At 34.5% G+C, this 14977-nt stretch overlaps 1 protein-coding gene across 3 annotated transcripts in view; it reads left to right on the top strand.

The window, feature by feature from the left end:
- The window catches only part of NBEA (neurobeachin), a gene marked incomplete at its 5' end in the record, with an annotated part of 627381 nt that overhangs the window by 378525 nt on the left and 233879 nt on the right, over nucleotides 1–14977 (top strand). For all 3 annotated transcript variants that reach the window (XM_082859302.1, XM_082859301.1, XM_082859303.1), the window contains one exon: nucleotides 12243–12367. In XM_082859302.1, the coding sequence (XP_082715428.1) occupies nucleotides 12243–12367 (125 nt within the window). The remainder of the gene's footprint in view (nucleotides 1–12242; nucleotides 12368–14977) is intronic.

A 14977-nucleotide genomic window follows, 5' to 3' on the forward strand; every position in this document is an offset into this window, starting at 1 on the left:
CTGAGTTTTCTAGTCATGTCTTTATGTCATTGTTTTAAGCATATAAGCTGTCTTTATGTAAAAGAGGAAATATGAAATTGATTAAATACTGAGTAACAACTGTCCATCTGTAATAAAAGGATGTGTATACGTGCAGAACAAATCTTCTTTCATTGGTATGTCCTAATTAGTATCAAATTTACATGAACTATTTAAATTTTGAAAGTTGAGTCAAAATAAAAGTTTATGCAAGAAACTTATCTAAATTGGGAAAATAGTTTAAAGCCTCTCAAAAAGTGAATAAGAAAAAAATTTAAATATTACATTTTAATAGAAAATTTAAATGTAACTTTAATAAATGAGGCATAAATATAATTAAGTTATATAAGCACATGTTATGCTACCCTTTGGAAAAACACTTTATACCTGAACACTAAAAATGAATTCAAAATTAAATGTTATTTTTAAATACCAGTTTTTAAATAATGACAGAATTATTCCTCTATTGTGAATACAGATTTTTAAAATATTTATGTACATTAATGAGAATTAGGGGTAAATATATATTGAAAGGTTTGCTGTATTCATGCTCAAGTAGTGGGTGTTTTCCTTTCTTGTCTGTTAGTGTAACAAATATAAATCAGGGAAGGAAATATATATATATATATATATTTTTTTTTTCTTTTTTGCGGTACGCGGGCCTCTCACTGCCGTGGCCTCTCCCGTTGCGGAGCACAGCCTCCAGACGTGCAGGCCCAGTGGCCACGGCCCACAGGCCCAGCCGCTCTGCGGCATGCGGGATCCTCCCGGACTGGGGCACGAACCCGCGTCCCCTGCATCGGCAGGCGGACTCTCAACCACCGCGCCACCAGGGAAGCCCCCTGGTTTTATATTTTTGACATATTTATCGGAAAAAAAAAAAATTAGAGGGGGTATAGGATTTGGTTGTTTTCTGAATGGACAAAATTGAGTGTCAACAGAGTTAAGAGCTTTTGTAAATAGAAAGTTAATTGTGAAACAAGTAAGTATACTTTTTCAATTAATTTAAAATAAATGTGTTAGATAACTTGTTTTGGACAGAAACATTTTTCTTTGGCATGCCTCACAAATAACAGAAAGAAACAAATACAAACGGACCAGCTTGCATTTGATCACTGAAATGATCGTGTAGCCTAAAGCACACTTCACAAAGGCTGACAAAATTGTCACCATGTTCCTAATTTGCTGTTGTACTTTTCTATTTGGGTTAAATATGACACTGGCAAATCACTCCTCTACAAAGGCATGATAAGCTACTAAGAAAGTGATACTTTTAGTTCCATTGTCAGGAGTTCGATAACTACTTCCACCCCACTTAGTGTGTATTAGTGTAAAAGCTGAAAAGGCCATATATGGTTTTGTTAAAATTCATTAGCATGTCTAGTAATTAGTAGCATTGCTCTGCCTTTCAAGACTTGTCTCTGACATAATTTTGTTTTAAAAGTTAAATCTAATTTTATTACATGAAAATACCGTGAGAGAGCAATTAAATTAACAAGTATTATTGCATACCTGTTTGCAAACTGTTCTAAGTACTGTGGGGTTGCAAAGCTGCGTAAGACAAATACCCTGATCACTAGTTTATAATCTAGGAAGAGAGTCAAAGTGTAAATGCATGATTAAATGAACAGTTGAGATCTACCAGAATATAAACAAATGTTTAGTTGCCAAATTTATAATCAAGGATGTTTTAGAGGGAAGACTGGCATGTGATACAGAACAAACATAGAAACATCGCAAAGAGTAATACACGATTAATTGCTAATTGGATAAGCATGAACATTTTAGTGAGAGGAATAGCACATAACTAGGAATGAACAGCACAAGTTTGGGGGACAGTCTGAGGGGAATAGAGGTTCTAAATAATGCAATAAGGGTGATAATATTGGAAAGAGGGGCACTCCATGGACCCTGCAGAGCAGACTAAAAGATTTACTTCTGCGTATCTGTCACTGCAGCTAAATGTTGCATTAAAAAATGTTAGACCTTTCAAAAATATATCTGAATTTCTGGAAAACTTCTTGTTTTAGTTTGATAGAAATGCAAAACTGTATACACTTAAATTTGCATAACAGCTGATATAACTACTATTTATTGGTGGACTTGTAGCAAGCACTGAATGGAGAGCATTAATGAGAACTATTACTCCCATGTAAATAAAAAAACTAATACTCAGACAGGTTGTCATTTACATAGTGAGTGTCAGGGCTGGAATTTGAACCTTTTTCTAACTATGCTGCCTCCTGCTCCTGCTGCTGACTTCTGTGTACCATGCATTGGGCTGAACACTCTAAATACATTCCTTACAACAATTCTGTAAGGTAGGCTTTATTCATCCCCATTTTGTAAATGAAGTAACTGAGGTGTAGAGAATGCAACAGTGAAAATCATAAACTTAATTTTAAATAATACCAGGCAGGCATGTATCAATAAATGTTATAAACTAATAAGATACATTTTATATGAATTATTTTACGCTATTGAAAAAACATTTACTTTGCAGTAATAGATATAATTTTAAAGATAATTGAGAATTGTACTATGTAGCATAAGGATATTCCTCAAAGTTAAGCAAATCCTTTCCTGTGATTTCTTATAGTGATCAATTTCTGTCTTATGGGGAAGAATTTTTAATTATAATTTCTAAAAATAATTAAGCCTATTCACCACAGCAGTAATTATTAGGATGAAAGAATATCTACTTTCGTCAAGTGGGATAGAATCGCTGTATAGAATTAAGTGTTTCACAAGGACTTTTACAATTTTCCTAATTAAGATAAAAGTAATTATTGCTGCCCTAAGACTGCTTAAATTGAGACTAGCTCTACTGGAAAAGGAAATGTTTAAAAAGGAGTGTAGCTATTCACTAAAAAGCTTTGTATGTTGCTGCCCAAAAGTAAATAAATAAATAAAGCCTGAGCCAGAAGAGTAGTTGGTTAAAGACAAAGAGTGAAAATGCAATTCAACATTTGCTAATCAGGTGGGTCATAGAGAGCTCATTGAATAAAGTTATTTATTTTTTTTTTCTTTTTGGAAACTATTTCTCTTTTCTACTTTCCAGCCCTGCCTCCTTATTTAATTCATGATTTGGAGCCACTACTTCTTTTCAAATGTTAATAAAGTGAAAGAGTTTAAGAAGTGAAAGTTATAAAAAGGAAGATGTCCTGTAAAGTGTTTATCATTAAAATCTTTCCATTTGCTGGAACCAAACCTTTTCTGATCCTGCCAGGCAACCTTGTTAGTAAATGTAACTGTTACAAGAAAGGAGTTAGTGGAATTCTTGTTGGGAGGCTCTTCCTCTTCAGCTCTAGATTAAGGAAAGTTCGAGAACCAACTCTACTGATCTGTCTGGATACTCAACTCCTAAATTTGTTCCTCCTCCTTTAGTGGAGATTCAGAATTTACAAACATGGTAAATAAGTATTTTGTAAGAATTGAGCCCAGTTTCCTGCACAACACACAATAGCTGCTCTGGTGTCTTGCAGTAGCGTATGGAACCTGACCAGATGCTTAGGGGATTATTTTTCTCATCTATCATTTTCACATGGAAAACTATCCCTTAAATACTATAAAACCACTGTATTCCTTACAATACCAGAAAACCAGGCTCATAGGGAGTGGTGGTGCCCCCAAAAAGCAAAAGGAGTCACCTAAATATTTTTTGTCCCCAGAAAACTGCTTTCTATAAGAAAAGAGAAGAAAAGAAAAAGCAAATTAAAGAATCAAACAAAACATCCAGTACTCTATTAGGAGAATCTTCATTCTGCAACAATAAATAAAAAAGAAGTATAAGCCCTCAGATATGATTATTTTAAGGACGCAATGATTTTTTTCTTGAATGATTTGCTCTGCCCTTTATCAAATAGACATTTGTCTGCCTTCAAACTTACAGTATAAATATATCTCTCTTTAAAATTAATGGACAACATCAACATGGCTTTTCAAAGGTCACCTTAAATAAACTAAGAATTTTCTTTTGTAGTATATTTTATTCTGAAAGGCTTTATTTTTCATGCACTGTGACTAAGATTATACTATCATATTTTAACCAAATGATATTGCCTTTTCCTTTTTTTGATAAAAAAGGAAATTAGGAGCAAATGTGATGCAAAGAAGTACAATGGATCGCTGCTGCAGTAAACAATACAAGGGGAAAGGAAGGGAAAAGGTAGCATAAGCTACACATGGGACCATCCAGAGAGAACAGAAACATTAGCAGAAAGTTAGATCACAACTTGGGTCAAAATAAGAAACCTGTAATGGAAACAAAATTTTAGACAAAAAGTTTACTTTGCTACCCACTTTCTTTTTCATGCCTTTAAGATGTCTGATTTGGCTGCTAACAAAACTTTTCTCACTATTAAATATGGCTTATGCAATCTAACACACACTTTAATAATATTCACTATTTTTTCATCTAAAGCTTCATTATAGTTAATTGGAAACCTAGTTTAATTCACATATGTTCATCAATCACTATCTCCCTCTCTGTGAATCCAAAATGTTTCATAGAGTTTCTCAAGAATCATCATTCACAGTAACTACTCCCCACTGATATGCATGGGAACAAATGATATAGACAGACAGCTGTAACGCGTCCCCAGTGGTGTGTTTGGAATCCTGTCTTTCCTTCCAGGTTCAGTAATACAGGGAGAGAGAACAAACTAGCCCGACTTGGAAAGACTGGCCTGAAGACTAGGATTTGGCTTTGTGAACTATGACTTTACAGTGTCAGGATGTGAGAGTACACTTTTCAAAGACAGGAAGAATGCATCTTTCAGGAGCTTCACAATCAATTTGTAATTAAATTATCAGATATAATACATGACCTCAGGTCAGAGAGGATGTAAGTGTGTCAGAGAAAGGAGACTGGAAGAAGTGCTTAGTAATACATAAGAGAGTCAGAACAGTATTAATGGCTTAAGGCATATATCAAATGTGTATGTGTAGATACATCCTTTAGATGAGAGTGTGTGTACACACACACACACACACACACACACACACACACTTACAGCATTGAGGTAATATATATTACTAGGAATTGACTAAATAGCCCACAAGACCTGTTAATAAAAGGCTGATGATTTTTCTTATGTAGGAGAACTAAGAGTGCCAATAAATACAGAGTTTGTTTTGCCAACATACTTTGTAACCATGTTTCATTAGCATACTCACACTTGTTTACTTGTACATTCACTTATGCAGTAAGTTGGTTTCCCATTTTTATTAAAGAGAGTATCTCATCTGTTTCCTTCTTAACACTTACAAAAAAATAGCTATAAGTTTATTTATTTAAATTATGAAATAGACTGAAAGCTGCACAAAGGCACAAATCATGTCAGTTTATTCATCTATGGAAGTCTAGTACTTAGCCTATCCCTGGCTCTTAGGTGTTCAATAAATATTTGTTGACTAAAGGAATGAACATATGCAATATACACAGAGCATTCTATCTACTTCACAATTATCATTTTTCATTCAGAATAATTAGTTCTGATTATAAAGAAGCAGGAATCAGCTGTGCTGGTGCTTTAAGTGTAATATCCTCAAGATATTTTGTTTCCTTGGTTGCTCTCTTTACAGTTAGAGGCAGTGTGGCATGAGCTAGAAAGTCAGCCAGCCTGAGGACAGATACTTCTTCTGCCACCTACTGGTTGCTTAATCTTGGGCACATCACTTAGCCTTCCTGTGTCTCCATTTCTTAATTTGTAAAATGAGTTCACTTATCTTAAAGGGAATTTATGAAGAGTAAATGACTTAATACATGTGCAATGCTTAGAAAAGTACCTGGAATACAATAATCTCTCAGTAAATACTAGTCCTTCTGTAAGTATTATTATTCTAGGAACTTACTCAATTCTGGGGTTATTTACTACAGTGACATGGGACCTTCAAATCTCAGAAGTTCAACACAAGAAAAGTTTATTTCTCACTCATACTACATGTTCCGCGTGGAACCACGGGGAAGCTCTGCCCCTCGAAGTCACTCAGGGATACAAAATGATGGGGACTCCACATCCATGCTTATTTTCTTCATTCCTACAGCGGAGGGAAGGGAACATGGCAAATTTTCATTGGCTCTTAAAACTTTTGTCTGGAAGTGACTCACCTTTCACATTTTATTAGCTGAGGAAAGTCACATGGGCATGCCTTATTTCAAAACAGATAGAGGAGTGTAATCTACAGTGTGTCCAGAGGAGGAGAGGATAACAATTTTTAACTATTAGTCTCTCAGTTAGCATTTGTGTTTTTGGTCGTTCTTGGTAGGATTAGAAGTCATGCACAGAAGTCTTGACCTCAGTGATCACCACCAGTTCTTTAGCCAAGCAGAGATTCGAGTTCTTACTGAATTTTGTGTGTATGTTTAGCAAGATATTCCTTTGTTCCTTTCACTCTTTTCTCTATTCCACTGGGTAGTTTTTGTTATTAAATATCAAGTAACCAATTAACAGTTCAGTTATGCTTTACCAGGTAAATTCAGTTTTCCCTCCAGCTTATGAAGGTGATTGATTCCTGGAAGGGGAGGAGGGACCCCTTTTAAGAAAATTAAGTGCATTCTCATAAGTCTAAAATATAACTATCAAAAATTTCATGGAGGAAAATTATGACTTCCTGAACCCTATTTATGCTAAAATAACACCAAATTCTAATTAATGAACACCATTACATCAATAGTAACATTAATTATCATAATACAACCTAACTGGGAATCTTCCCTTCATTAGTTACTGGCTCTTTACCTCCTCTTTTCTAGCAATTGTGTGCTATACTTGTAAAATCACACTCCTGAACAAAACATATATATGATACTCAATGTTTCTGTAATTCAGTCATGAAAGGCAGAAACATAGATGTTAGGATCAAAATAAATAAATAGTGGGAAATAATACGTATGATATCACATTCATCCTCCCAGGTGACATCATTAGAGGTATCACATATGAGATTATCACTGCTAAAAACTTGCAAATCCAAGCAGAATTTCAGTGCAGCATGACTACCTGCACAACCATGGAGAGGATGGCACAGTGGCTTCTGTATGTGTCCACCTGGATGCTCTCCAAGTGCAGGAAATCTAAATTATCCCTCCTTCAAGAAGAGAAGTGCTTGTCAACCTAACTTAGGGTATTAAAAGAACCTCTCAGAGTACTCAAAATATACTGACCAAAATAGGCATATCACAGAGTAAAAATTTTTGATTGTGCTTACAAATTATTAATAACAATCACATCTAGAGTTAAAACTTATTAGAGTAGTCTCTATTATTATCTTTTTTCCTGGAATTCCTCACATATTACAGAAGAATATGGCAAAGTGTATCTTATTATGTTGAAATATTAAATAGGTGGAATGGTAGAGGAGCGATTTAGTTAAAGGGTCAATAATATATATTAAATTTCAGTGGGAAAGCAGAGTGAAGAATGTGTGAGTGAGAATAAAAGGAAAGGAGTATATCTTATTATACATATTATGCTGTTATATCTTCAGCACCAAGAGCATTGCCTAACACAGGATAAATACTCAGTAAATATATTTTTGAATAGAAACATTGAAGGAAGGAGAGAAGGAAATAAGTGAGTATCCATTTTAATGAATGATACTGTTTAATGTTATTGAGAGTTGAAAGCACAACTCTCAGTACCTATTGTTATTTTATCTATACTCAGTTCCACTATCTTTAAGCTATAAATAGAAAAACAATTGTGGTTTGAAAGAAACAAAGTTGTTTTCTTTTAAGAGTTTATGTCTGTTCAAATATTGAAAACCCCAAATATTATCAAAGACTGGACTCTCAGTAATATTAGGTTAATTTCCACATAGAAAATGGGGAAAATACTAGAAGAACAAATCAGAGAACAAATATCTAAATTTTCCCAATCCTTGCTTCCCTCAAAAAAAAAAAAGAGAGGATAATGGATTTTAGATTTTAGAAACTACAGATGAAAATTTTTCATTGTTGTGGTCTATTCAGATCCTCTGCCCACTTTTTAATCAGGTTGTTTGGTGTTTTTATTGTTGTTTTTGAGTTTTATGAGTTCTTTATACATTTTGGATATTATATTGTTTATCAGATATATTATTTGCTAATATATTTTTTCTCATTTGGTAGGTTGTGTTTTCATTTTACTGATTTTTTTTTCTCTGCAGAAGCTTTTTAGTTTGATATAATCCCACTTGTTTATTTTATTTTTGTTGCCTTTCCTTTTTGTGTCAAATCCAAAAAAATCATTGCCAAGACAAATGTCAAGGAGCTTACTGCCTGTGTTTCCTTCTAAGAGTTTTGTGGTTTCAGGTCTTATGTTTTAAAGTCTTTGATCCATTTTTAGTTGAGTTTCATGTATGGTGTAAGACTGATCTAGTTTTATTCTTTTGCATGTGACTGTTCAGTTTCCCCAACACCATTTTTTGAAGAGACTCTCCTTTCCCCATTGCATATTCTTGGCTCCTTTGCCGTAAATATCATAAATACGTGGGTTTATTTCTGGGCTCTCTATTCTGTTTCATTAAGTTGTGTGTCTGTTTTTATGTCAATATCATACTGTCTTGATTACTATAGCCTTGTAATATAGTTTGAAATTGGGGAGCGTGATGCCACAGCTTTGCTCTTCTCTCCCAAAATTGCTTTGTCTATTTGGGCCTTTTGTGGTTCCATACAAAGTTTAGGATTTCTGTGAAAAATGCCATTGGAATTTTGATGGAGATTGTATTGAATCTGTAGATTGCTTTGGGTAGCCATGTACATTTTAACAATATCAATTCTTTCAATCCACGAGCAAGGACTATATTTCCACTTTTTAATGTCTTCTTCAATTTCTTTATTCAGTGTCTCAGTTTTCATTGTACAGGCCTTTTCGCCTCTTTACTCCTAGGTATTCTTTTTGATACAGTTGTAAATGTATCAGATTTCTCTTTCTGATAGTTAATTAGCTATAGTGACGTTTTGCACATGTCTTTGTATAGCTTTTTTAGTGGTTGCTCTAATTATTACATCATATCTACATAGCTCATCACAGTCTACTGGTGGTGTCATTTTACCACTCCAAGTGAAGTATCGAAACTTCACCTCCCTTTACATTCCTTTACCCTCCCTCATTTATATTTGTCTTGACTATTACCTCTACCCACAATTAGAACCACATCAGACAGTGTTATAATTTTTGCTTCAACAGCCAAACATAATTAACAAAACTCAAGAGGAAAAGGAAATCCTATTATATTTACTTATACTTTGCTTATGTCCTTTCTTCCTTCCTGATGTTCCAATGTTCCTTCTTTTATTGCTTCCTTTATGTTTACATGATTGCTATTAGCCATTTTTTTAGACTAGCTCTGAGGCTGACACATCTTTTTCATCATCTGAAAATATTTTCATTTCTCCTTTATTCCTAAAGGATATTTTCACTCGTTATAGGATTCTGGGTTGACAGTTCTTTTAGCACATAACAAAACTTTTACACTTCCTCTGGCCACCATAGCTTTGAATGTGAAATATGCTGTCATGGTTCATGGTATGACAATTAATTTGAGATCAAAACCTGGATTTTTTTTTTTTATTTTCTGAGATATTTTTATCTCATTCAAATCTTCTATTTTAGCTGACTTTTCTCTGACATTACTCCACCAGGACAAGTGGGGCACACTGCCTCTTCAATGCCAGGTGGAGATAGAAATCTAGGTTCCCCGCTTCCCTTCCGCTGACATCCAGGGAGCGGGTAGCTCCTCATGATGGCTTGGCAGGGGTGGGAGTTCCAGCTCCCCACGTGGTATCCACTGATGGGGGTGGCCTCATTGCTGCTGGTTAGTAGTAAAAGTCCTGACTCTCTACTATGTCTCCTCCCAACCCACCCCAGTGGGAAGAGAGAAGGATGCCTCATTACTGACCACAGTGCGTGGGAATCCAGTCTCTCCATATGGTCTCGAGTGACTCCTTGAGGGTGGGGTACCTTGTCATCAGCCAGCAGAGATGAAAGTCCTGGCTCCCTATATGACCTTCTCTGATGCCACCCCAGTTTGGATGTTAGGGCGCCTCATTACACCATCAGGAGGCTTCAGATCTAGGCTCCCCTCTCATCCTTTGCTATTGTGTGTGTGGGGGAATGAGAGGCATAGTTTTTCTGTGGTGTTTGGCTGGAGGAAATAATTGTCTAAAAGTTTCCTGTCTTCCTAGGATGCCCTTTTCCTGGTCTTTCGGCTAGAGAAACATGCTTTTGTTGGGGCTTTTTTTTTTTTTGTCTGTACCTGTTGGTCTATCTGGGTTGCTAGCTTCTTTGCCTCCAAATCTAGGGTATATGAGACAAAAAGATAACCCAGGGAACTCACCACTTTGTTGTTCCTTGGGCCCTGTGGTCCTTAGCCAGTCTGCCTTCTGCTCCCCACATTTCAGGGTTTTGTTACGTTTGTTTTATATGTAGCGTATAAATTTTTTTTTTTAGTTGTTCTTAATGGGAGGAATAGAGGAAAGTATGTCTGTGGTCAGGAATTTGAGAAAACATTAGATCTCAGGTCTCTCCTAGTGAATTCAGTTACTTAATTTTAACATACTTTTAAGGAAAATCATTATAGCAAGATGTTAGCATTTTCTTCTTTAAACTACTAGGATTAATCTGTATTTGTAGGGATAGAAATTTTCCTATTTTAAATTAATGACAGAGGTACACTACTCATAATAATTAATCACCAGATAATCATTATTTTGACAGAAAAATAAAATTATAATTATTATATTTAGAAAAACAAGTATATTAAATTATACTTTAAATGATTATAATTTTAATGTTCTTTTTATATATCCCTTATATTGATATATTCTTTTACAATTAAGCTATAGAAAACAAAATTAAATAGCCATAAAATCTAAATTTTTTTCAGAAGTAAATTATTGTTCTCACTGACTATACTTCTCTGTAGATTTTCAAAGTAAAAAAAATTGTTTTAATTAATTCATTGAATATTTATTAAAAACATAGTATGTGCCAGACGTTGTGCTAGAGAGATAATGATGAGCAAAATATATAGTTTCCGTCTTAATCAAACACAGTGTTCTCCTACAGTAAAATATCAAAATAAAAACCGAAATCAAATCTTCTATGAAAGCATTTTATATGTTTTTATGAATAGTGCTGCTCAAGAAAATTAGAATTTTATCTTTTGAGTATATTATTCTAGATACTATACAGAAAAAAACAGACTTCTCAAGCAGTAGCATTTATCACTGTTTATTAAAATTAAATTGAAAACAAAAATGATACCATGAAATGTTCCATTGATATACAACGAACATATTTCAGTAGTTTCTGAAATATCTTGTAGATTTTTAATATTGTTTAAAGTGTAACATAGTTTAGACAGTGTTACCAACGATGGCCATGGCTGTTAATGGTTTATATTAACTGAAAGCTGTAAAATCATCCAAGGACTCTGTTAGCGTTAGAATAATAATTTACCAAGACAATTACCACATACTGGCATTTTTTTGCAGCTCTAATTCAGTATTATTAATAATGGATAAAATTGCACTTTTCTCATGTTGCTGTGGGCAGTAGGGAATTATTTCAATGAATATTTCAGCACATTATTTTAATCATTCTTCCACCAAATCCAAGTGGGCAATATTTTATAGTTCTTAATTCAGTGTACTAAGAAACCACGGTCATTAAATTGTGTACTATTTGTAGTGAGGTCTATCCTGTGATTTACAAGCCTTGTTAAAAACAGTGTAAAAGAATGCAAACTGTGCCATTAATACTTGTAATTTGATGCTGCATTTGTTACGAAACGCCCAGTGATGAATGTTTTCAGTAGAAGGAAGAACATTGTAAAGAAAGCAGAGCTGAATGTTATAATGCCTAAAATATGAGAATGTTACTATTTTAAGTTTTGTTCATTTGTAGAGGAAACATATGTATATAAACACAGTTGTAAAACATAGATATCTCAAAAGTTATCTTAATTTTCCAAAGAGACCAAAGAAATAAAGATTTAACTGTATTAGTTATTAATTTAGAAGAGTTAAATTTACCATAGTTTATAATATGTAATGCCATTCATGTTCCTGATGAATTGAATAGAGAAAATATTTAATCCTTATAAAAAGAAAATGTGCAAAGCTTTTAAAATTTATTGTGTAAGCAGTCTGTGAATGTATATAACTTGAAAAAATGTACTTCCAGTTATACATCACTATTAATAGTTATTATTGTTTTTTATCTTCCCATTCTTAGCCAACTGCACGATTTCTGGCGTTTGGATTACTGGGAAGATGATCTTCGTCGAAGGAGACGGTTTGTCCGTAATGCATTTGGCTCCACTCATGCTGAAGCATTGCTCAAAGCTGCAATAGAATATGGTGAGTACCGGTGCCTCTCACACAAAAATACTCCTGGATGTGAGGTGACGCTTTGTGGTTGATAATTCTTTTTTTTCACTAGCATTTAAAATTCTCCATGTCATAAGCCAAAAATGTTATGTTCTGCTTTATCCTTCAGCATTATTTAAGTTATACTCAATCAACCCAATATTTCTCCCACTTGATGTGTGTTAGACTCTTCAGCTTCTTTGTGATAGATTAGAAGCCTCTACATAGCTGGTTATTACCCAGCATCCTTCTCATAGAGCCTAAAACAAGAGTAAAATCATTTTCCTTTTCAGCATCTTTCAGACTTTGATCTTTCAAACTTTTTCACCCAACGTGGAAAAAACAATGTACTACTGTAAGTGTGTATTCAGATTTATATATTTTTATGTATAATTTGTGTGTGTATATATACATATGTATACTGTGTGAATATAAATATATGCATGAAATATATAGACAAATATGTGTACTGTTATGTATATACATATACACATGCACATACTTGTGTATTTAATGGAAACAAATGTCTTACTGATAATCTCATTACATGGCATTCTGTAGTTTAACCCTATTCTATTCTGTTATTTTCAGTTTAATAAATAAATCGTGCCTCAGTATGCCCATTAGGTTCCCAGCCCTCCAATGGATTGCAAATAAAGTTTGAAAAAGACCATCCAACATTAAAGATATCATCCATTATCACACTACAGTAGAACTGCACCCTAAGTTGTCCTTTATAAAATGTACAATAAATAGTAAATATCAAAATACTTTTTGTAATTAAATAAAAACGCTGCTACTTTAGATTGCTATCCACCAAGAAGTATGCATAGGGCTATTCTCTCTGTTCACCTATTTTTTTAAAATTAATTTATTTATTTTTGGCTGCATTGTGTCTTTGTTGCTGCGCGCGGGCTTCCTCTACTGGCGGTGAGCGGGGGCTACTCTTCTCATTGCAGTGGCTTCTCTTGCTACAGAGCACGGGCTTTAGGCGTCCAGGCTTCAGGAGTTGTGTCTCGCAGGCTCTAGAGCACAGGCTCAGTAGTTGTGGCGCACGGGCTTAGTTGCTCCGCGGCCTGTGGAATCTTCCCAGACCAGGGCTCGAACTCATGTGCCCTGAATTGGCAGGCAGATTCTTAACCACTGCACCACCAGGGAAGCCCAGTTCACCTATTTTTAAATGCTCTAAAAAGTTTAAGTTTGATTGATAATATAATTTTATAAACCATATACACTCAGAAAATAACGTTATTGAACACTGTCCATATGTTTTTGTTATTGACTACTTTTGTTCTCACAATCACTTGGGTTTTTATTATTTTAATTTTTATTTATTTGAGAGTAATAAATGAGCCATATGTTTTAAAATTTACCCTAATATATAACACAGATTGCCATTCATGTTCTTGATGGATTGAACAGGGAAAATATTGATAAAGTTAAAAAGTAACTTTATACAGTAAAAGTAACTGCAGGAGAGAATATGCTTTAAAAAAAATTATAGTTGACTTGTACTGTAGGGGATTTCTTTAATCAACTCAAAAAAAATCACCTAAGGATTCTAGCACCTAAGGATTTAGCACCAACTTAAAATGAGTTATTATCTTTATGTTCTACAGAAGAGATTCTTAGAAATATCTACTTAAAGTGACATGCTTTATAATATGAACTTAAAAATTTTTAACTTCATTTCATATTCCCAACCATTTAGGCATTTTCATCAATTCATCTTGAATTCATCTCATTAGAAATTAGAAACATCTAAAGACAACTTGTAACAGGGGTTAGGTTAGAGTGATATTATTAGTGACACTGTGTTGCCAATACCTTCATTATATAGGATTCACATTATACTACATTCAATGTTCTACAGGTTGCTTTTAGAAAGGGTCTGTTAGAAAAATATTTCTTTTGGTTCTCTATAAAAACGGATGCCTTATTTTGTATGTTCAATTTGTAAAATGTCTTTATTATTAAACCAGTGTCAAAGCTTATAAGAAACATATTTAAAATTTTTTATATTGACTTTTTTTTTTTTGCGATATGCGGGCTTCTCACCGCTGTGGCCTCTCCTGCTGCGGGGCACAGGCTCCGGACGCGCAGGCTCAGCGGCCATGGCTCACGGGCGCAGCCGCTCCGCGGCATGTGGGATCTTCCCAGACCGGGGAACGAACCCGCGGCATATGGGATCTTCCCGGACCGGGGCACGAACCCGTATCCCCCGCACTGGCAGGCGGACTCTCAACCACTGCGCCACCAAGGAAGCCCCTATACTGACCTTTTTTTAAGACTGTCATGTCATGTTTTAGTAACATAGTAACCACTGTTAATGAACCTAAATTAAAAAATAATATTCTGATTTTGAAACAGATGAAAGATGTAGGTGATAGTAAACATCCTCTGTGTGTAGTATGAACATATTTTAAAATATGTAGTGGTTTATGAATTTGAAATAGTGGATCATCAGCAGTATTCCAAACCTGTTATCCCTCCTGAGTTGGGTTCTTTGATAAAAGGAAAGTAGGGTATGTTTTTATTTTATACGTATCTAGAACAAAGACCACATGTATGCCATAAAATATTCAGGACATCTACATGGTA

This window comes from Leucopleurus acutus (genome assembly GCF_964270905.1).
Source record: "Leucopleurus acutus genome assembly, chromosome: 18".
In the NCBI taxonomy this organism is placed as follows: domain Eukaryota; kingdom Metazoa; phylum Chordata; class Mammalia; order Artiodactyla; family Delphinidae; genus Leucopleurus; species Leucopleurus acutus.